This window comes from Papilio machaon, chromosome 9 (genome assembly GCF_912999745.1).
Source record: "Papilio machaon chromosome 9, ilPapMach1.1, whole genome shotgun sequence".
Taxonomy (NCBI): Eukaryota; Metazoa; Arthropoda; class Insecta; order Lepidoptera; family Papilionidae; genus Papilio; species Papilio machaon.
The window spans coordinates 4,424,186-4,448,197 of NC_059994.1; the positions used below are offsets into that span (position 1 = coordinate 4,424,186).

General features: G+C 33.3%; 1 protein-coding gene across 8 annotated transcripts in view; it reads left to right on the plus strand.

Moving 5' to 3' along the window:
• Positions 1 to 24,012, plus strand: part of LOC106718534 — a 70,738-nt gene that overhangs the window by 35,474 nt on the left and 11,252 nt on the right. For 6 of the 8 annotated variants that reach the window (XM_014512688.2, XM_014512681.2, XM_014512664.2 and 3 more), the window contains 6 exons: positions 16,320 to 16,491; positions 17,658 to 17,904; positions 18,975 to 19,070; positions 22,801 to 23,050; positions 23,532 to 23,718; positions 23,801 to 23,957. In XM_014512688.2, the coding sequence (XP_014368174.2) occupies positions 16,320 to 16,491; positions 17,658 to 17,904; positions 18,975 to 19,070; positions 22,801 to 23,050; positions 23,532 to 23,718; positions 23,801 to 23,957 (1,109 nt within the window). Of the gene's footprint in view, positions 1 to 16,319; positions 16,492 to 17,657; positions 17,905 to 18,974; positions 19,071 to 20,222; positions 21,068 to 22,800; positions 23,051 to 23,531; positions 23,719 to 23,800; positions 23,958 to 24,012 lie in introns of those variants that run through there. The other 2 variants (XM_045679397.1, XM_014512708.2) reach the window with 2 other exon arrangements.

The following is a 24,012-nucleotide window of genomic DNA, read 5'->3' on the forward strand; positions in this document are numbered from 1 at the left end:
AACCTTTATCTTGCAGACGAATAACACTGAAGTACTAATAAACCTGCGTGAATTTATAATAAACAGTTGTATAAACAGTTAGCAAGGTATTTTACATTTCACACATGATGTTTGTGTTAATGCATAAACACTACGATAGTAAAGACAACTGTACTTTTCATTTGAATTCTAAATTATTGTTGCTGTAACAGCTAATTTTTGGATGGATGGACCTTGTTTTAGTCGGGCAGTAATGTAATTTTAAATTTTAAATGATTTACTATGAGGGACAACGATGAAATCGAACATATAGCAAGAGCACAATTTAAAATTCTTATAACAAGTAACATCAAATGCGGTCAACAAAAATAATTAAATGTCCACTATTAATATAAGTAAGTAGCACGAAGATAGTCACTTACGATATCGTAATTAAGACTTGGACTCATGTCTGTCACATAGAGTTGAAATTTGCTTTTCATTCTAATTTTGTAGACAATTTAAAGGAGATTTAAGAAATAAAAGGACTATTTATTCCATGATCTCATTAACACGTTTCTCAAATAAAAACTAGATTTAAAATCGAGCATGTCACCGTCACACAACTCTTCGTAACTATGTCAGAGTCGTGACGAATGATCCAAAATTGAAATCGGCCGACATACTATGCTTCCGATATCCGTGTTTTGTCTTCCCGACCAGTATGGCCTCTTGTCACTTTCATTTAAATATATCTACTAACTCGCCGTCGAAAAGTGCTCATCCTTAGTGTAGATTTAATGTGATAATTGTACACTAAAGGACTAATTACCAATTTGATGTTAGTAAAATTCATAAGAGTAACAAATGAATTCGTTAAATTTTTGTTTTTATCTGTGGAAATATTAAGGCGGTGAACTAAATTAAAACGTTGCATGAGATATTAAAGATTACTTTGTGGAAGTCGATCTTTTGTTTATGGACGCTCGTCTGCATGACCTATTTAAATAAAAGCATAGTTTTGATGTTCCAGCTATAGTTCTGGAACATTATACATATATAACATTATAAAAATATATGAAATATATATTTGAAATGTTTATTTTTAATTATAATCACAGTAAAACTGTTAGTAAATTATTCAACATTTTCGTACGGTATATTATTTCGTACGGTATATTATTTCGTACGGTTACGTAGTGCATGTTTACAAAATTTGTAAAAATTCGCAAATTTGTAACTCAGATACGACTATAAAAAAGATAATGATAATATATCCTGACTAAATTTTTTACCATAGAATATAAATAATAGTCGTAAGAGAGACTATTTTGAAAACTATCTGAAAAAAATATGTTTGTCCATTCATTCATTTGCGTTAATATATATGTATTATTGTTCTTTTTTATTTACTCTTAGTAGATGTCGACTGTATCCTATAATCAAGTATGCAAAGTTCCAAGAACCCGTAGGCGTGTTGATCTCGAGGTTAAACGATCGGAGATAGGCGATAAAAAATTGCGTGGAACAAGCTTAGTATTAAGTTTAAACATGTATAGTATTTTTTGTGAATTGTGTATTTGGATTAGGCATTTAAATTAAAAGTTAAATTAGTATTAATATTTTTACTGCCAAATAACAATTCTTTGCAAATGCTAAGTGTAATTAGGTGTTAAAGATTATTTTGATACACTTTTCTCTGTGATGACGTTTTTAGTAGACCGTATCTATCGTACTCCTCACGGAATCAGCATATTTTGTATTTCGCTCAGTTCTACAATCGTTACTATCGTAGCCTACATTTGTGATAATTTTCGTCGGCAGCACACCGTGAAGCCTCCTTGATTGTGGTCGCTTTCCTTAAATTGGATTACCGCAGCCAAATTAAACCTTGCGTCAGCAATGTCAAAATGAACAGACGTAATCTGAATCCACAACTTTTCAACCCAGAAAATTTGCATTTAAATATTTTAGTTACATCTTCTTAACTACAGCAAATTATTCGCGATGATTGTACAATGTAAAACGCTCTGTCATTTTAAAGGTGTAGATAGTACGCTTTCAAAAAGTCTAAATCTTCTCATTTAAATTTAAAAAAATACAGATGCCTCTTCCACAAGCATGTGAGTAAAGGCTTTTAGTATTTCTTATTATACGATATAATATCTCGGTTATCTGTCAGATATAACCTCAAATGTAGTAACGGAAGTAAGTTAAAAGTAACACGTCAAGGTTTACTGACAACTGTTCAATTAATTGATCATAATCATATCATGATTTATTGTAACTTTACGCATGTTTTGTAAAGATAACTTACGTTTTGTCATTTATGTCTTGTCATTTAGTACAGATTCGTGTTATAATTTATTTTTATTTAAAAGGTTACACACCTTTAACATCAGCATAGATTTTGTAAGTGTCTTTGGTAATGCGATAGGTAAATGAGACAAATGAAATGTTCACCTCATAGGTATCTTTGTAGTATTAATATAATAGATATAATACAATTGAAGTCGTACATATGCAAAGTCTATCTATCTCTTCGGAAATACTTTTTTTACTGGTATAAACGCAATGTAGTATGTGATCTTATATTCACAAACATCAAGCGGCCGCCTCAAGGTTGGGACGCTACGGAATTCCAGCCATTTCTTATTTTAGCTCTGTCGGTATTTACTGATTTTTGAAGCAACTCATTTCATGGTGAAAATATCCTCCACAAATGGCATCGTCTGTTCATTCATTCCGAATTTGTTAATCAAAAATTTGTTGATCATGGTAACCATCACTATTCTTTTCATACTAAAGTAATTTCTATTACTGTATTATGTCCCTCACGGTGTCCAATAACTATTATTGGATAAAATAAACAGCTCTTTGTAAAGTTAGAAAAGGGTCACTTTTAGGATGTATACTAAAATGCTCTTACTGAGATCGTTGTCTGACAGTTGAACGTCTTCTACGAAAGTCCTATTTTCATGACGAGATTTCTTAAGCCAAGCAAGAGATAACCATCAATGCTTCTAAAATATTAATAATCTCGCTAAGTTGTGACTAAAAACAACAATCACTGTATTTATATAATGGTAAAACGGTTCCGTATGTTTATCAACGATTTTGTCATAACACGTACAGTATATTCCCCTGAGTCATAACTTAGGCTGGAGAACAAGTAATATTTACAATAACAATATTGATTACGAAACGGTTGACTCGAATCACAAGTGTCGCTGGAATGTCCTCCACTATGTGTCATTCTATTTCAGTACCCAAAATGTAAATAATGTTCGTAGTTTATTGCGGCATCGAGCAATGCAGAAAATATATCACGAGTAGATTAAAATAAAAGCCCACTGAAATGCTGTACTAGCGCAAAAAGACGACTAACACTGGCCGTATCTACCCTATCTGTCATACCCCAGAAAATTAGTTCATATGTCTTATCAACAGTTAAATCGGGATATCAGTAATATACCAATTTTTAACAAAGATATTAATTTAAAGTCACTAAACATAAATATGAATAACATTACATATCGATGCTAACAAACATTTAAGTATTAGTCATTCGCCAAATTCGAGAAACTAAATAATTTATAAGGTCTATAAATTAACATTGATCACTAGGCTCATTGAATACGACGTATACTATAAAGTTAGTATTCCAGTCGTGTGCTAACGACGCCATTGCCGGCGCTAGCGACGCCGTCGTAAAGATAAGGCGCCTCCAGATAGCTTCTTCCCTGGTATATTGACATATCTGGTATCGGTTCTGCCATCGCTGTTGAGTAATGTGCAACTGATGTTGAATAGATAATAGAGAATCAACTGCTCGGAAATAGAATTCTATTTTTAGATCTAAACTTTATTGCTAAGTCCTTACTTTCTGTGTAAGAGGCTACATATTGTCGATTTTTTTTTTACATTCTGGTATCCCTTGTAGCAAACTTCAAGCAAATATAACATGTAATGTATTAAATTCTGTTTAACTACTTAGAGAGTTATAACCATTGGATTACATTTCACAAGATTCCTTTATATGTGTTTTATTATGTTTAATTTAACTTACGATAATTCCTGCTTGTTCTGCCGTAGATAAAATTATATTAATTTACATGATCGTTTGCTCACTTGAAGTAAATTCAAAATGTCTGCCAGTAATGAGTTTACACAAAAACATTGAATACAAGTACATAACCTACAAATTGAAGTTGCTTATTGAACTCAATACAACTTCAATATTGTATAAGTCGCAAGTCACGGGCCGCTAATCGAAGAATTGTAATTTAAGACGTCAATAAAATGTTTTAATCAGTTTTTTATGTATAATTCTACTACCATTGTGTGGATGAATCGATTTCATACCTTTTTAGTATTGATTTAGTTTTCGTACAGTTTAATGAGCCTCGAAAACATTGAAATCTTTTTTCTGTCACGCTGCATAATTTAGTTTTACGTAAAATCTTTTGCTGAGTAAGTAACTCAGTTATCGGTTCCTGCATATTAGAGGACAATTTTCTCCCTAAAAACTATAATCATAAGATAATTAATCTATGAGTATAGTTTGCGAATTTGCATAGAACTGGTTTAGCACGATGCCCTTTAGCGTATCATCCATATAGAACGCGTCTCGTCTACGGAATCTATTGTCCGGGGCGAGCAGACCGGCTCGGATGCCGACCGGTCTATTTATACGACCCAATCATCTACCACATCGGGAGATTTACCTTCTTGCCTTTCCCTGTTGTCTGGACAACACTTTATGTAACACGAGTAATAAAATTATAAGCCCACCTTATCATATTACATTGTATAAGCGATAACGATGGGAAATTCTCTCCCTATTGGAGTTCTCTCTAATTTGGAGTATACATGATAACATTTATCTTAAATCTTACTGGAAATTAGTGCAGTAAGCATAAACTAAATAGAGAGGGAGGAGTAGTACGGTTATCAAATTGTTTTTTTTAAACTTGCAAAGAGATTTTATGGTTTTACTATAATTTTGATGTTTTCTGGCACTTTTACCGCCCATATTAATCCAATGTATCCAAAAAATTGCATACCGCTAAAACGTTTAAAATACGAGACAGCATCTACAACCCGTTGTTAACGAATGTTCGCTACATTATGAAGTTAACCTTGATTCAAGGAAATAATATTTCAGCATGAAATTGACATACTTTTTCTTAAATGGCAATAGTCATTGAGATCTCATGTGATGTGGATATAAAAAAAGAATATTTGAGTGAGATTGTTTCTGTTACATTGTAGGAAGTTGCGTTTAATTTCATAGCTAGTTATGCGTGTGCGTTGTCCTAATTTAGTTTAGCTGGCGTGACTATTAGACAGTGGTCGTACGGTAAACGTTGTTCATGTCAAGTTGTGTGGTCATTGACTTAGTTATACCGTTTAGCATCACGCGCCGCTGCTGCCGGTGTCTTCCGAGTATTTCACATCGTAACTAGAAGTTAATGCACCACCGAAAATATTTTCTGTACAATTCTATCATCATATCAGAATTATTCAGTGATCTAATTGTATTAGAATTAAGATGACGAGTTTTGATTAGAAAATGTTAGACATTTGATAATTGACAAAGGAATAATATTGTTGTTACTGCAATCTTCATAATGCGTTTAGGCGGATTAAACAAACGAATAGTCTTCAATGTAGTTATTATCAATAATATTTTTTTAGCTTTTCGATTTACATATGTATATTTATCCGGCATTCTTATGGCGAAGGAAAACATCGTGATATCTAATAAGCTGCACATATCTACGAAGAAATTCAAAGATTTGTGTGAAGCCAACCTACCTGCGCTGGGAAAGCGTGGTTGACTATGGCCTAGTCACCCCTGACTTAGGGTAGGCTCCGAGCCATTCAGTGGGGACGTACAGGCTGATGATGATGATGTTGATGATAATGATGATGACATTTAGACATTATTTCCTATGTAATTTCCAAACCAAATCTTCATTAATATACCTATTTCCTTCCGCGATAATTTAACTTCTAACATATGAGGTATAAAAATGTCAAACAACTACTAAAACTCTGACACGAAACCTTATATTTCTCTCCATTTCTTAAGTCAGATGTAGAATTAACAGTTAATGATTCGATTCAGATAAATGTCGCCATAATTAATCGATTCAACGTCAACAAGGCAACCCTTACTCAGAGAACTTCAAATAAATTACCGGTTGGATGTGGCAACACTAAATATAAAATGGTAGGAGCGAGGCGGCGCGCTTGTGGCGCCAACTCGCGGTTCAAGGACGTCAACCAATACAGAGTTGCTATATTATTCAACTAGGAGCTCGATCCTCAAAGCCGATTACGTACACGCATTTCTTCTGCCTGGTAATTCAACCTGATTAAGTAAAAAGTCAGCTAGGTTTAGATTGAAAAGCCTAAAACCAGCTGGCGTGTTATAACCTTGGAATTAAATGTTAAGGTTACTTAGTTTACGAAAATGTTATTGTTAATATAGAAACGGCTGTACTTACCCTCCAACAAAGGGTGCACATTGCTGTCTCGTTACAAGTAGATATATTATTTATAATTATTCTTAACGACTTTATTTAGTCTTATCAAAACTGAAAAAAGCTGAAATTTATTTGCATTATTATCTTAATAATAGTTGATACAATATTTTTTAAATTCAAAATTACTATAATATCCTATACAGATACAATAAGATCCCAAGATATATAGATGTGTACTAGCTTAACAATTTGGAAAGCAATTAAACTGTGCTTAAAATCTTTTTATTTTTAATGAATTAGTTAATTTTCTCTGGTTCTCTCTAATGCAAAATAGCTATTGCGTATTGTGAATTGTATTATGACTCGCTTTAAAACGTTTTGACCAATACAATAAGGGCTTGTGGAATGATTTAGCTGGAATTATTCAAGTATGATTATTAATGAGTGCGCCCTGCAAGACAATACAATGTGAATTGTCATTGCATACAATTAAAGGTTTATTTTACGCTAGTGTTGCCATTTTCTGAGCTTTTGGCGGATATATTCCTAATGATTGTATCAAACTTTATTCTGTATTTATATTATTTCGTAATGAAAGTTATTTTTGTTAAACACTGACTCAGTATCTCATAATAAGGATCATAAATTGTGTTTTAGACTGTAAGTTAAACTTAAATATCATTAATTGTCGTAAATTATTCTCAAAACGTTTACTTTGTTATTTCCTGTAAGTTAAAAAATATGGTATCCTAAAATTGTATTCAAATGGAACCAATGTATTGAATTTGTTTAAAACATAGTGTTGTTTGATCAATATATTGTAATACTATTGTCCTGACTGTGATTTATAAAATATGTTATCCTAGTACGCACAATGTCATGAATCCGAAGGGAACCTTTGTATTCTAACGAAGCAAAGTACAGTCGAAGCGATTTACATGCAGCTGTAAGTGTAGCACTGATTTCATTTCTCTATTCACTTGTAACACCAAGTTAATTGCTTCGTTAGTTACGGAACTTTTCGCTGTATTATATTACAATTTCTTAAGTTGTTTTTGAACATGATGTGCAAATTAGATTAATGAATGCAATACGCTTTTTTACGTCTTTGTTGTAAGCGATTTTAGAATGTCATATTTTAATCCAAGCCCTTACACACTTATTTTTGAAGGCCTTAAAAATTTGCAATCGTATAAGAATTTTTAAAAGTCCCCTCGTAATGTTACATTCTTCATAGGTGGTCGCATAATGTGAGTCACTTGCTGGTATATCACAATAAATATTTTTACGAGAAAAATTATGACTTTTTTTTGGTAAATTTCAGAAACTTAAGACTACTCAGACTTTTAATCTGATATTAAATAAATAAGCACAATACCCTCCCACAATGCACTGTGTCACTGCGCTTACGCTTTGGTAAGGGACGTTTAAAAGCTTTTTATAACCGTAATAACTTAGGGTCGGCTCCCTAATCCGTTTTTTGTGTTGCATTCACTATATTTTTGTAACCGTATACTACGCGTTTCAAATTCATCGTACATAATTTATATGTACATAATATATCTGTTTACATCAATCTTATACGATTATTATTCCATGCAACGTTACTTATTGCCAATCAAAATGCTTATTGATTTATTAAAATTATAATTTTCTAAATGCAAATATTGATTATTCATGTAGTATGTTAATTTAAAACACTTTCACAATATAGCGTACCTCAGACTCTCCAAACAAGTCATCTAATCCTTTGTTCCATTAATCCACTTGGAATCGAGAGTAACACCTTTAATTTTGTGATGGGCTATAAATTCTTGCTTTCAAACCTAACCTAACATTGTTGCAGATGGGTATTATTACTTATACTTTGGTATATTAAAACGAGTATAATAAAGTAAAGAAGTATATACTAATCTCAATTTATTACATCCTTAATGAGTATAATATATTTAAATGATCAACATAAACTGTACTACCATCTACCATAATTCTTAAATGACCGATAAAGGAAGTATCAAACTGTTGGTTTATTTTAAAGTAAGGCTATTTGTATGTCCGTATTGTCGCGTAATCCCGAGAGGCCCTATCAGTGGACTGGCGACGTAATGTTGAGTTAGTCATTGCTTTGTGTACCGCGTTAGTGACGCCCACACGCAACTCACAGCCAATTCTATTGACTAACAATACATCACGAATACGTACCAATTGCCCTTTGGATCGTTAATACAGCACGCGACTGACTGCATGAATAGTGCAGTTAGTAAAAATGAGGCAATTCAAGAATGTATATATATATATATATATATAAAATTCTCGTGTCACAGTTTTCGTTCCCGTACTCCTCCGAAACGGCTTGACCGATTCTCATGAAATTTTGTGAGCATATTCAGTAGGTCTGAGAATCGGCCAATATCTATTTTTCATAACCCCTCCCCCCATTTTTTAAGTGCGCGTGGACGGAGTCGCGGGCGACAGCTAGTGTAGATATAAAATTAAATAAAAACTTCATGGCGCTTATTTAATCTTTTTCCACTGAAAGTGACGAAATTAAACATAGATCAAAAAAATCTTTCTTCTATGACTATTCTGATATTACAACGTTCACAAGTTCAGAAAAAGCTGTTGACAGTTTGACCAGAGTCTGACGATAGATATATTGCATGTTACATTAGTAGAAATAGTCTCCTCCGAATTAATGACTAACTTAAGTCATAATTAGGCAATTTTTCTACTAACGGGCATGTTGTGGGCAATTAAGACGTAAGTTTTTAATATTTATAAAGTAGAAGTAAAATATGATAATGTTTATATTTTAACTAATTAGGTTGACGTTAAACTCAATAATGTTGTACAAAACAACCAACTACTAAATGTTTGTATCAATTTATTGCTCCAACACTCCTATACCATTTAACCAAACAATTTATGTTTTGTTTCCCTGCATAAACTATTCTAATAGTTTATAATGTTATGTCAACGTATTAGAATAATATTTATTATCTAGAACTACTCGATACTTAGTATAAACTATGTTATTTTAGCTTTTAATAAAAATATACAGAGTGTTTTAAGTGAATAAAATAGTCGAGTACAAGCTTGCTAATTATTATTTACGTAAAAAAAGCAAACTGGATCTAGTTTAATAGCTGCTAACAGTGGTGCAACTATTTTTGTACTCACAAAAAGTAGACCGGTCAGTAGTATAGCATTGTGAGCAAACTATAGATTCGCTTCAACCGTATTTTGTGTTCTATATTTACAGCATTCAAAGAAATCTAGCTTTTTAATTTGAAGTATTATTTGTGGCCAGTCTAGTTATTAATCATCTTTCTTTGGTATTTATACGATAGGTGCCCATTAATTACAGCTCGTGGTGCTTTTATGGTCTTGTAAGAACTCTTATTGGATAGTAAGAAGGGTTATAAAATTAGAGAATTGGTCATGCTCTCGGTCGCTATTTATGTTGCGAGTTTTCTTCCATTTTGCACCGGAGCCGTGTTGTGGTGAAATTATCCGGCGCCATTGCTATTTTCTTTAACTGTCCTCTCGCGTTTAACGATTCCTTTTTCTTATGAGTCAGTCGCGATGTTTAAAATATCATCGTCGTATGGTGCTCGTTGTATGTATTTTATTGCTCGTGTGTTATTTTTTGACGGCATAGTAGAACCGTTTTAACGGTTGTCGAGTCATTCCTTATTGGTCGTAAAGGACCAATACGCAAGGCTTGTTTTGTTTATATGTTTTTCAATACTTCTCACGCATTAGTAACCATTTCAAAATTTCTAATAATAAAAGGTTAAAAAAAACTAGTAATCCTAAATATTAAAAAACTGTAAGCTCCCAAGATATTCATATTAGGATACATATGATTTAACTCAACCTATCAGCTTTAGTTTCGTAACTGATTTTTTAAGACATAAAAAAGATTTAGAAAATACCCAAACATCTTTCGCCTTTCGGTAAGGACTTTATTATAATCCTTACTGACACTTTATTAAAATTCCAATGCGGTAACCTTATAAGGCATGAGGTTGTTGACATAATCCGGATTACGTTTGGATATGTACTAGTGTATGGATGTATGTGACGCAGTATCTATTTTACTATGTAGAAACATTCACATCGCCAGTTTGAATAATGTTAATTTGAGGAAATCTAACTGAATATACCTTCGTAAAGTCCAGAATTGACTTACATTGCTTCCTATTTCTTTTTCTTTTGTGAAATAAATAGTATTAATATAACTAATTCTTTCGTAACATAAGTCACTTTTCCTTCTTTTTAACTTTTTTTTATAAATTTCGATACTTTGACTTTGATACTTGAGCATATATCTTTTTCTGTGAATGAAGGTCTCTGGGACTGAGACAATAATGTTATAATATGATGAAGGAAATTTTTACATGCGTTTAAACTTGAAACACATAGTGAAGGTCGATTTCGCTTGTGAAATGGGATTGTGTAATCAAATATATTATAGGGCACATATTGAATACCAACATAATCGGTTGTCCGTGAAATTGAACCAGTTTTTGCGAACATACACGCTGTAGATCTTGTGCGATGATTACTTTTTAATTATTTTTTTTTTACTTATTGATAATATTCGTCCAACGGTATTAAAAGTTGTTGCGGTTACTTTTTCAACGTTATCACATTTAAACGAATTGCATTGTAGTGACCGTAATTTTTATTAAATTTTTCATATTAATTAATTGCTAATTAAGCCTTTCTATCAAGCATATTTGGGCTAAAACAATAAGAGCGACATGGAGAATGCGCGGGAAAATATGTTAAATAGGTTATGTGCAAACAGTGATCCATAGAGTACCTACTAATCTGTTTGATGTTTTCTAGTATATTTACATGTATATATTTTTATTTTTGAAAATATTATAATTAATATTAATATAATTTATTCTATTTGAATTTAGAAAGATAGTCTTATAAAATAGTGTGTATTAAAACAATCGGGCGGTATTGTTGCGGTGTTTTCGACCTTCATACCATCGCTCGCGGCCAATTAACTGCCGCTCTCACGACTCCATTGTGTGTTGTTGCAAAAAACCTCATCGCGAAACTCCACTTGTCATATGAAATACCGACACAATTAACACATCCACGGTACGAAATGGAATGACGATATTATTATACTAACTGTACTTTTTTTTATTTTATTAGTTATACTATAGACATCTATCAAAGCAGATGATGTCTACATGGAAGTATTCTTCTAGTCACAATTTAAATTTAACCTGTCCCTAAAACTGTTGTTATTTCTTTCATTCTGTTAAAAAAGACAGAGATAACGATGTTTTCGTAGAGGCGTTTTGTCAGTGAATACTCACAGTAATGTTAAACTGCGTAGAAAAGTAAGTAAAAAGTGTGACTTGTTTATTGTGACCACAAAAGAGAAAGTCTGTGACAGATTCAAATGATTTTAAGTAGATTTTTTTGTTGCTTCAAAGATACGTAATAGCGTAATAAGTAAGGATAAAACAATCGTAATATTTGAAACACAATCTATTAATAACAGATAATCTTCCTTTAAAACATTTTGTTATCTATGCTTTGTCAATGATAGTAACAGGGCTGACGATAAATTTTATACAGTGGTTTTGGTCTTAGAAACCAACGGATAGTCACGTAGAGGTAGAAGTAAAGAGAAAAGCGTGAAAAAATCGTGCAAGATGTAAATATATGTAAGCAGGAGACAAGTAGTCACTTCATGTTGTTATCTCCCTGTTCACTAAGAAAAAAAGAGACGCCCATATGTTTCTACAGGTCTTTGATAGTGGAAACTCACGGTAATTTTTTTTATGTTTCTGTTAGTTATGTGTTAGTACACATTCTTTCATTTCGAGAGTGTTCTTTTTGTCTACTTTCTTACTATACCATACATAAAGAAGCACTCAGGTTATTTCAGTTCAGCTATTCTTACAAATTTATCTGTAAAGAATCAGGGGAGAAATTGGTCTTGACATAAAAGTTCAAGAACTAACGTTGATGGCTCATGTCAAGATATTTTAAACCTTATGTCGTTAGCGTAAGACTGGAAACTTGTAAAAAAAGATATATTTTCTTTTTAAACAAATGTTCCATTGTGAGATAACCTTTTAAGGAAAAATATTTATTGTATAAATTAATTATTTCACGTCCATTCTCCGAAGTATTTTTTACAAAACAAATTTAACTGAAAAAGCTCCGATTAAATGGAGCAACAAAAATATCTGCCACGATTAATCTGCTGTCATTTATTTGTAAACACGGTTAAATTCTACATTAAATTTTTTTTGAACGTTGTAGCGAAAAATGAGGTCATTTACCGAGTTTAGCAAGATGATTTTCAAAACATCTGGCTGCAAACCACTCGTTAGTTTTTTAATTATTGTCGTAATAACATGTTGTGATTAAATAATATTGCAATTTATTCGTGAAATTTGGAATACTTGAATATATTATTTAGTGTAACAAGTATGAAGAAACCAAAATATTATTAGCTCTTTAGTCAATTTTGCTTTAAAAAAAACGATGTTTATCATATTAATAATTCTTACCGTTGGTTTCTGAGATCATAATCTCTGTATAAACATTTCGCCACCCGTGTCATCTTTGACCAAATAGAGATAACAGTATGTTTTGCTCTCAGAAACCCAAGGTTATTTTTTATCCAATATCCTGTTCGTCGTATGCCAATTTGACAAGTCCCTAACAAACCTTCACCTAGTTCTTAAAGTTGATTAGTTCAACTACAAACTTTCTTTAATCAGCTTACATTTCGGTACTTTTGTCTACTCCATACATTCCTAATTTTTTTTCAAATTCTAAGTTTCACTGATTTGCTTAATGCTATATTCTTCTTCAACTTGTGAATCATCAACTTTATTTACCAATATCGAACACCTCCGCCGGGTCGCCGTTTCCGTGGTGGCGAGGCGTCCTGGACCACTTCGAGAACCAATGGTCTTCTTTGTGTTTCACCGTTTATTGTCTTTGACTTTTATCGTCTAGTTAAATAAGACTAACAGGAGGGTATTAACAGCCGGTAGAGATGGCAGCGAACATTCCAAGTCTGCGTGCATAAATTGAAGGAATGAACTAATGCACCGCGTCCGCCCACTGTGTGCCCGCGGCGTAGACAATATCGAACTGGATTCTAGGTACCTACAGATGGCTAGTCAATGCATTTATAAAGTTAAAGATTATTGCGAGTTATTTTAATTAACCATGCACTGTTCTAAAAGACGATTGAGTATCGGGGTAATTTGTAACACATTGAAATGTATGGAAAAAATAGGCGTAGAACACGATGCGTCACAATTCAATGAGAAATACAGTTCATATTTTGATACCTTTATGATGAACCTACTTATAGGATAATGTTGTTATCCTATTGTTCTGCCATATGCTACCTAAGTAACGTACTTACCGGTAGAGGAATAAAAAGAAGACATAATTTATCGATAAATTGTCGGGGAAATATATACGTCGGTTCCAGTCTCGCTCACGGCCCTTATAGATGAGTCAGTTCTAAGTCGTGTATGCGTCACACTAGGCGGCCTCACAGAGCAGAACTGTGGCTCACCTTGCCGTATGTGATGATTATTGACCCCTAAATAATGCTTTGTTATATCAATATAGGACGTTCCTATACATTAGTGTAAAAATCTTGCATGTACATCATACAAACATCCATTAGAAAGAAAGATGTGTTCTGAATTGTGTCGACGCTTGAAGTTTTACGTTACCGTGAACTTCCACTACTGAAACAGCTGTACAAAATCTTATTGTTATCTCTATTTTTTCAAAGCAAATAACAGGGATGACATGTTCATTTAACGAATTCAATGAATCAGCTTAATTACTTGTAAATCGATTCAGAAATGCTTCTATGACTGTACGATGTCCTAATGTGACATACAAAATTATTCAACCTTTTTTGTCAGTTTCAAGACGGCCTTTCGACTGTCTCCGTTTTCCTTGTAATAGCTCTTTGGTTCAAGTCAACATTCCCTACATGGCAAGTGGTCCGCTCGCCCACGCCCTTGCGACGATGCAGACTTTTGTTTTTTAAAGCTCCACTGGATGAAATTTATAGTTTCTTAGAACCTCCTTTTCTAGGTATAGTTTCATATTTAGCTTTGTTTAGAAGCACATCATCATCAATATCAGCCTTTCTGTCCACTGATGGACATAGGCCTTAATAATATAGCTATAACAATTTCAAAACATCTCAAAGTATAGACCTGAATAACATTTTTCCATTGTACTAACAATTTCCGTTTAGATTGCGGAATTATTTCCTCCATAAGGATGATTATAGAAAATCACATTTTTTATCTTTGTTTATGCAATTGATATTTATAGGGTGTAATGAAATATTAATTAAGCGACTGTATTACTTTTAATTTTTTGTATTGAATTGTAATGATTTTTCTAACTAGAACATTTCAATAACAATATATATATCCATCTTTTCACTTCGGCAACCATCTGGAAATAGTGAGTGTAATTTGAATAAAATTATAAATTAAAAAAATTATGCTACATAATGATATTTCCAATCCTAAGCCGATAGCCTCTTCCCCCGCAGCCTGTCATCATTAACCTTTGAATTGAGGCTTATATCGTAACGCAGAGGCAAGGTTATGTTTTTTGTCGATCGTCAATATCCGTCCCCGATGAGCCTTTGTTATAGCGAACCTATTTCACGACGTTGTTTTTGTCAACTTACATTTTGATAATGTCTGGAAAATTTGCACTGTAATAAACTTTAAATTAAGCGAAGGCCATTACAATGTTTTATATATTTGTCGGAAATCTTCAAGGTTTTTTATGAATTGCGCTGAACATGATAGCAATTTTTACGGTGAGAAATGCAATATATTTCCACAAATGTTTCGGAATGCACTTTTCACATGAAATGTGAAGTTAAGCTTTTTTTTACATTTAGGTCTTGTTTGAAACAGCGTATAGGATTACACGTTTTAAAATTCTAGGTGTAAAGTGGACGTAGCTTCTGATGCGTGTCCGGTTTTTGTCTGTTCAAGGTCTTCGCAACAAGCGCATTTTAATTTTGTTTTTATTTTCAGTACAAAGTGTAATAATTTCCTATATTATACGTACTTAGTGTAATCATTTACCTCATTATGTGGCTCATAAGCCGTCTTTGTAATACAAAATACCTTGTTTTTGAGTATGAAATGAGTAGGCACCTCTTGTTTCCGACAAAATGTTAAAACATTATACGCTGGAAATAGGCTGACGCATTAACCCGATTGTGCCTTTACTCTTTTATTCTAACTGTTCTTTTGTAAAACTTAAATCCGTTATGTTAAAATAATGCATCTACCTCTTACTGTTGAAAGAAACAATGATAATTTTTCGCATTAGACAACCACAATTTTGCACAACGATACGCACCGCCGACTCTGTGCCGCATCAAATGTATTAGATGATAAAATGATATAAAAGTCTGCAATAGTCATATTTCATGGCCATCACGCTTTGGTGATTATTATTATATAACAAAATAACACCTATTTCATTTATTCATAGAATAACTTGACAGGATAAGCTAAGTACTGAGTTAACTTGTTTTGCAAAAATTTTAAGGACTATAAAGTATAGGTATAGCGCCTTTTAAAATTATGGAAAATGAATGCTGTGCTGTCTGACTAAAATTCCCATGGCTATTATAGGACTCCAGCGTTTATCTATATTAACTATAGTTTAATCCAATATAGTAATTAAGTGTATGGTCCTACTTAAGACCTAAGAATAAAGTGTACTTTCTGTCTTTAAAAGTAAACAATAGTTTACGTTTTTATAATAATTATGTTAATGTATTTTGTGTTAAAATTGCAGGGCCACCGCCACGGCTGGGCTTGAAGGCGGCGAGCCCCGGCGCGGGGGGCGCGGGGTGTGCGGATGAGGACTGCAACAGTAACACCAGCCTCGCCGGCAGCCAGCACTCAGCGCACGACGACCTCGACGCGCACTGCGACAACTCCGGATATCTGTGGTTCCTCGACTACAAGTAACTATCCCTTAGTTTCATTTCACCCACATTCCATCCAAACTTTATGATGGTTCGAAATATCACACAACAATTTGCGCTCAACACAATTTTCGGCTGCATGTACGCAAAGGGAAGCGGGGAAAGGCACATTAGCACAGGCATGCGATAGCAGATCACGAGCCGCAATAAAGTTTTAATATTACAATACAGTGACATCCAAACATTTAAATAGATGGCTTATCTTGTCGAAGTCTTTCCCCAGGATGTGATCACTCAATCCTTTTCTTGACAAATTGTAAAATAAAAAACAAAGTACTAAGTACTAAAATGGCTTTCTACGGTGCCACTTAAACTTTATCTTTTCTACTTCGCGATACTAAGGAAACCTTCACAATTTATTCCACTGTTATATCTCTCCAAAGCTCTCTAGAAATGGAAGCCATTGCAAATGCCTTTGTTCTGATAAACATAATTTGTGTTTATTGTTATTTGATACCCAACTTCGGAACATTTAGCTCAGTATAAGGAATTTTATTTATAAACAATAATCGTGTTATTTATTATATTCGTATACTTTGTTATTGCATAATACAATGGTTTATATAAATAAGATCACAGGACTACATTTTGTCGGACCTCGCGCAAAACATTCGCATTTTAATTTTGTTTTGACAAATGAAAATACAAATAGGTACTTACTTAATTTACAATAAGATAGCGGATAATTGCAATTACTGCCTATTCATTTAAATGTAGCGTAGCTGCTAAACAACGAAATAAGCAACGTCGCGTGTATGTTGTATCGCGTTAACCTAGATTTAGGCAAGAAGCCCCGTCCACTATTAAAACTGGCTTTAGATAATATCCCGCCAGGAAACACACTATTGTTACTGCAAACTATTCTAACTGTACCTAATCTGTTATTAGCATAGGAACTAATATTGTTGAAATCACTATTCTATTGATGTTTCAATGTGCCAAAATAGATGTAACACAAATTGATAAAAAAAAAACATGGACACTATACGAACAAAGATTGGCGGGTCAATCATAATTAATTCCAATTCTTTTTCATTCATATGCAATACACTGCAAGAAACCTAATCTAAATCGGTCTTAACTTAAAATCAAAAACTTAATTTGCAGATTTCTATGTTAACTAATGTGATGTTTTATTTTTCCAGTCCTATATTCCGGGACAGCACGTGCCACCACACATCCGTGCTGTCTTCGTTGTCGGCGTCGTACAAAGGAATAAGTGAACTTAGCTCCCGGTTCGAGTTCACGTCCCGCTACAACGATCTCGCGCGGGACCTGGACGCCAACCTCGCGGAGGCGGACATGGAGAGCTTCAGAACAGAAGATATACATGCCCTCCTCATGACCGCCAACTTGCCGCATGACGTCATCGCAGATGATAGAACTAACGATGTAAGTAGCCTGTTGTGAGATTGTCACCAGTGAAAAATTCCAATTGTGACCTTCTCATAAACGTCTTTTGAAGAGATCGCTGTCCGTCGATTTGTTTATCTTCCTAATTTCCAGATTTGTTTGGATTGCTAATTGTAAGTGCACATGTAACAAGCCTATAATTTTTTATCAAATATATAATTTATTGTTCCTTAACAATCATACTAATATTACAAATACGATATATTCTAGAAGAACACATAGGCTACTTGTTAAGTTTTTTAGTTCCGCGCGGACAGAGTCGCGAGCGTCAGCTAGTAGTTACATAAATATAGAAGGTACTAAAGTAAAATAAAATAACAAAAGATGATTATAACAAAAAACTAATCGTCATTGAGATTTCACCTTGTCATTTGTTTGTGTCTTTTTTAACAAAAACCTGTAATGACTTATAATTACTCTACGTTTCTTTAGATAAATAAAATAAATTACGAATGTAATCGGTATTTCATGTCTCTTTAACCTTACGCAAGTAAACAATTTATGGATGTAGAATATTTCGCAAGTATGACTAAAGAAACTCTGATCTCGCAGTAAACATAAAAGTTTAATGCCAATATTTTAAGTTTTAACAAGAACATCGCGAAGGATATGGAAGTAGCCATCCTTTTGCTTTCACATTTTTTTACGTTAAGAATATGCTATGTGGCCATATGTACAGAAGACCGGTTCTTCAAATGTACGATAATGGAAATTGAGATATGAACTATTTGTAAGCTATTGATAAATTACAAAGTTTTTTTAAGAAAATTTAATTCACTTGTGCTAATTTTTTGGACACTTAAATTTATGTATATATTGTTAGGAGAATGAATTGATGAATTGAACATGAATTGTTTTTTTTTAACTACTCAAAATAATAATTATCAAAGACCATATAACTGCGCCTAACTGGTTCCTTTTTTAACACTGGATATGGTGATTATTTATTTATTTAAATATATCTTTATATATATTGTTTCATTCCATACTATATGTTTATTTTTCAGTTCATACTAATTTGGTGGTTAAGTTATAGTGGTGTATTGCAGAGTAACCCACGGGGCGAGATGTTTGCGAGTATCTCGTCTTCCCTCATGGAAAGATTTCGCTTCGACAGTTCTCTCAGTGACCACAGTAGTTTGCAGGTTCGCAACGCTTTGCTTAATGTTGCATCTAATTCAATTATAAAGTTATACTATTTGTCACTAACAGTCTCAATGTTATTTCCTAATTGTCACTGTCACGCTGTCTTAATACACTACTTATCTGCAAACAAGTGCATGATATTTAACACTGTTTAATTTTATTTTAGGTCCTTGTTATTTCAGTGCAACAATTTAGTCTCGTATAAAAACTTAATGTAAGCGTTATAGTTCTTTTAAAATAATAAAACGTTTTATGGCAATACAGCACAGAGAAACAATGTTAAACAACAAATAGATAACGGGAAATGCGCATTTGATGATGTTTATAATATGGAATGGAAACGTAATGGGTTAAGAAGTATTTTCCCCATGTTTTAATTATTTTAATTAAACCTTCCATTGTCTCTGTTTTCTTTCCTTTGGCTTAGTCAACACTGTTTTTTACGACACTGCCATCTAGTATACAAGATCTTTACTATTGCATTGTTTTACTGGCCACTAGATGTCAGCACTGATTAAATTTATGTGACGTAAACCGAATTCTAAATGTTATTTATGATTTGGATAGATAATATAAAAAATAAATAAATTATGGTTAATTACTTCTTTTTCTTGATTTATTTAGAGCAGGTGTTAATAACTTTTCGCGTATTTAGAGTTAATAAGATGAACTCTTACTTACCCTCAATAAGTATATTAAAATGAAAATTGCGCGTGTTCTGTGTTACGTACATATGTTAAACATTTCGAAAACATATGAAAACTATATATTCGGACTGGGGTCGTATTAGAGAGAATTCCAAAACATTAAATAGTCTTACAAAATGAAAATTACTGGTAAGTCGTGGGAGAAATACGGACTGGTATTACAGGTATTTTAATAACAATTTGTTTTAAAAGAAACTTTATTTCATTGTTCAAACATAAACACTACCTCACATTATTTTTTTTTTATTATGTAACATTTTTATTAACATTGTATAACATCTCGAGAGCAATTTTACCGAATTGCTCTTTCGATTGTATAAATGAGTGGAAAGTCCAAGATACTTGGCTAGCATTCATAACAAGACTCCTCCTATACGTAACCCCACAGCGCGTAGATCCCACGGGATGTGCTCAGTAGTAAAGTTAAAATAAGATCGTTACAAATGTGTGCGTGACTGTACATATATAGTCCGCGCCGAATTGCGTCAATCATTCCAACTACACTTTATTCCCCCGTTCATACAGTCATTCCCTCCATTATACTTATGTGTGTGTCCTATAAATATACATTAGCTTTCAATGTGTGCGTACGCATGTTGCCGCCATGTGTGCGTCGCCAATGAAGTTTATTCATCACGCCAGTCATTCTCAAACTTCTCCCTCGAAATATAGTTCAAACATCACTGTGCACCAAATTGTGTAAACTAATTACTTTCACAAACATCTTCTGTTTACATACGATGTGTAAACAATCATTATATTGATAATTAGACCAGCACTTATTGCCCTCCGGATATCTAATTATCTAATTATAGACATCACGTCTGCTCATAGATAGTAGTTCCACTCGGGATGTTATACGAAACGGTATAGTGTTGTAGTCTCTAACATTTGGCGACAGTTTGAGCACCTTATGCGGCGGCTAATATTAAATTTAGTATACCCGCTGCCCCAGTAGCGCCCTGGGCTTTCGGGATTGTTGTACTCTGCGCTTCCTTGCAATGAAATCGATCACATGTGATTTTTTAAAGTTATATTTGTGCTCTATACAAGAACTCATAAACAACTGTGTGTGCGTTAGATAGTGCATTTGGAATTATGTGAATTATTATCATTATTTAGGACAGTGCAAAGTGTGAACATTGCGTAAAGTGAATAGGGCTAAAATCTATTCGTAACATAGTAGTTAGTTGATTTGGTGAACACGTTTCCTAAGAGACTTTGGACTGGACAAATAAAAAATGGGTGTGACTGAATATGACTGGGAAACCTACAATGGATATTATTCCGTAAGTTTTATAATCTCATATTTTGTACGTATACAAAAAAATATTCCATTATTTCACAAATTACCTGCATTCTTTGAACAAGCGAATTCATATTTACTAAGTACCGACAGTAAAATAATCTGTGTTTTGTGAAAACCCATAAAGATCACTGTATATTGTTAATAAAGTAATTTTATAATTCATTATTTTAGTACATTTATTTAATGTACAGCTTTCTCATCAATCAACAAACAGCACAAATAATTTCCAATATAAATGAATCTTATAAGAATTTTAAAAATACCCTCATTTAACAACATAACCCAAACTAGCCCCCTTTATTTTGAACGCTTGTGTATACGAGTGCGTTGTTCTGAAGTGCATGAGTCGTTGTTTGATTTGTGACCTCATTGTAGCAGGAAAGGGAATTAAATTGATGATAACGCCCGTCCCGGACCGACATCTACTTGTACAATTTGTACTCATTGCCACTCACAATATCTTACATTTGTATAAGTATTTGAAACTCTTAGTTAGTTATACCTATTTCAACTCGATGTAGGAGGAAATGTTTCGTTGCCAAAATTATACATGCAAACATCTTTGTGAATCTGTCGTCATCTCTTAAAAATTTTTTTTACTGTGCGATGATTCCAGTTAATATTAATAAGTTGAATTTGTTTATTTTTAGCGATTATCAATATGGTTAAAAAAGACCATTGTTCAGAATTATGCTTCGTTTCATTCCTGAAGTCAAGCGATCAAATCCAGCGCTGGATTACAACTGGCAAAATGTAAACCAACTATGAAAGTCAATCAGTGCATTCTAGTGTGCATTATTCCCAAACAGTGCATTCGTATATTGTAACCTTATAAATAGTTTTTATCAGGAAACTTCGGAGTTATGCCATTTGCAACTCTATGCTCTTAGTTTTAAAGCGACAAGTTGTTTGCAATGTGGTTAGGATAATAACATTACTGTCTTATGTACCCTGAATCGATGCCATTACATCGGTTGGTATCTTTTGAAATGTTTAATTTTTAACAATGCCCGTAAGAGCTACGAACATAGATAAATGTTATTATAAAGAACACAAAATAACATAATTAGTAGTGTCTACTGATATAATATGGCGCCGTAAAGTACATAATTTAAACGTAAACTCATTAATTAATTGATGTATTTTGTGAATATGGAACACATTTAGACACATAATTTGAAAAGTCAAATGAATTGTATTTCTGTTGTTTATATGTTAATATGATGGAGTTATGTCTTCAATGTTTTAGGTGTCTTGTCAATGCACTAGACGCAGGGCTTTTAATTTAGTTTCCGTCTTCTACCGGACGGTCCGAATATACCTATTATGTAAGCCCACTGTTTATGTTCCGTCTAAAGCAACGTTTACGTTTCGAAACTTTCCGGGAATGAACTCAAATACATCGTGTATATATAGATAAACACCGTCCACATCTATATCAATGTACTTTTGTAATCAATTTAACACAAATGTTAGTCCAACTACAGAACCGAAAAGATAAAATGGTAAATGTGAATTTCAACTGTCCTCACAACTGAATAAAGACATAAAAAAACTTATCTTTGTTTTAAGAAGAATGAGAGTGATGACCATATTGTTGTTATACAGGTATTCTAACAGTGAAAACTCACTGTAACAACGCAAGAAGCTTATTGCTTTCACAAAGTTGTATTTTACCGGACAAACTCTTTAACCTTCGCGCTTATCAAATAGGGTGAAGAGTCCGTCGGTTCTATCAACACGATGTCGATCTGCAAGTCGGAGCTGCTGTTCTCACCGGTGAAGGAGGGACACGGGGTGCACTTCAGCGTGGACAGCCTGGACTGCGAGCTGCCGGCGGAGCAGGACCTCATCCTCACATGTCAAGCCAACAAGGACAACTACACCATCGCATTCGAGGGCAGCATCACCATTTACTCCGAGGACAGTGAGTGCGCCGAACCCGCCGTCAATCAAACACATGGTAAGTTATAATTGCTAATTCGAAGTTTTAGTAATAAAATTGTTACAAGGTATAGTGAGCGTCTGTGTCACAAAGAGTAATATTAACATAGTTTTTAAAAATGTTGATAGGTTATATGGAACTTATATGACTTCTAGAACGTACATGTAGAAATATTGGTAACCTAACGATTTTTTTTAATATTTACACGAATGATTTTATTAATATTTTAATCAAATGTAAAATGAGGCTATCAAATTTGATAACCTCAAAGGTAAAATATCGGTAATAAAGTAAACAAATCATTATAATGAAAAGTGTTAAATAATGCTGTATTTATAACACGTCAAGTAATAAATGATCATTTAAAAATTCCTTACGCGCATTGAAAAGTGTTTATATTCCTCATTAACATGACGTAATGTTTGAAAACCACATGACGAATCAAAATTCCTCATTATTCATGATAAGCTTCCAGCTAATTCGGTTCATATCTTTGCAGACAAATTGGGTAAGGAAGAAACTAACATAGCAATAGATAGTGATGAAAGAACGCGCAGGAATTTAGAATTATTAGAGAGATGTAAGAAATTGACAAATAAGCTTACAACTTCAATGGCTAGAAGTGATTTAGGATTAACTACGTGGAGTAAACTTAAGAAACAAACCAGTCAGTCACCTTTAAGGAGGTAAGTTACACAGAAGTAGTGGATAATGTTATAACATTATTCCTTCTTTTCGATTATAATTCTTTTTCTTTTTTTGCTATAGGCACCCCTCAGGTAATAATAATGGAGACTCTAATGATACGACTAATGTAACAAGCGAAATGAACAATTCAGTAATAAAAAGCCAAAGTTTGCCAAATCTTTATAGAAGAAAATTAATGAGTAGCTCGATCGCCTCAGTCGCTCTGAGCAATTCTACGGTGCGTATTGCATTACTAATGAGATACATGATTCTGTGTTTGTCTTGCAATTTGT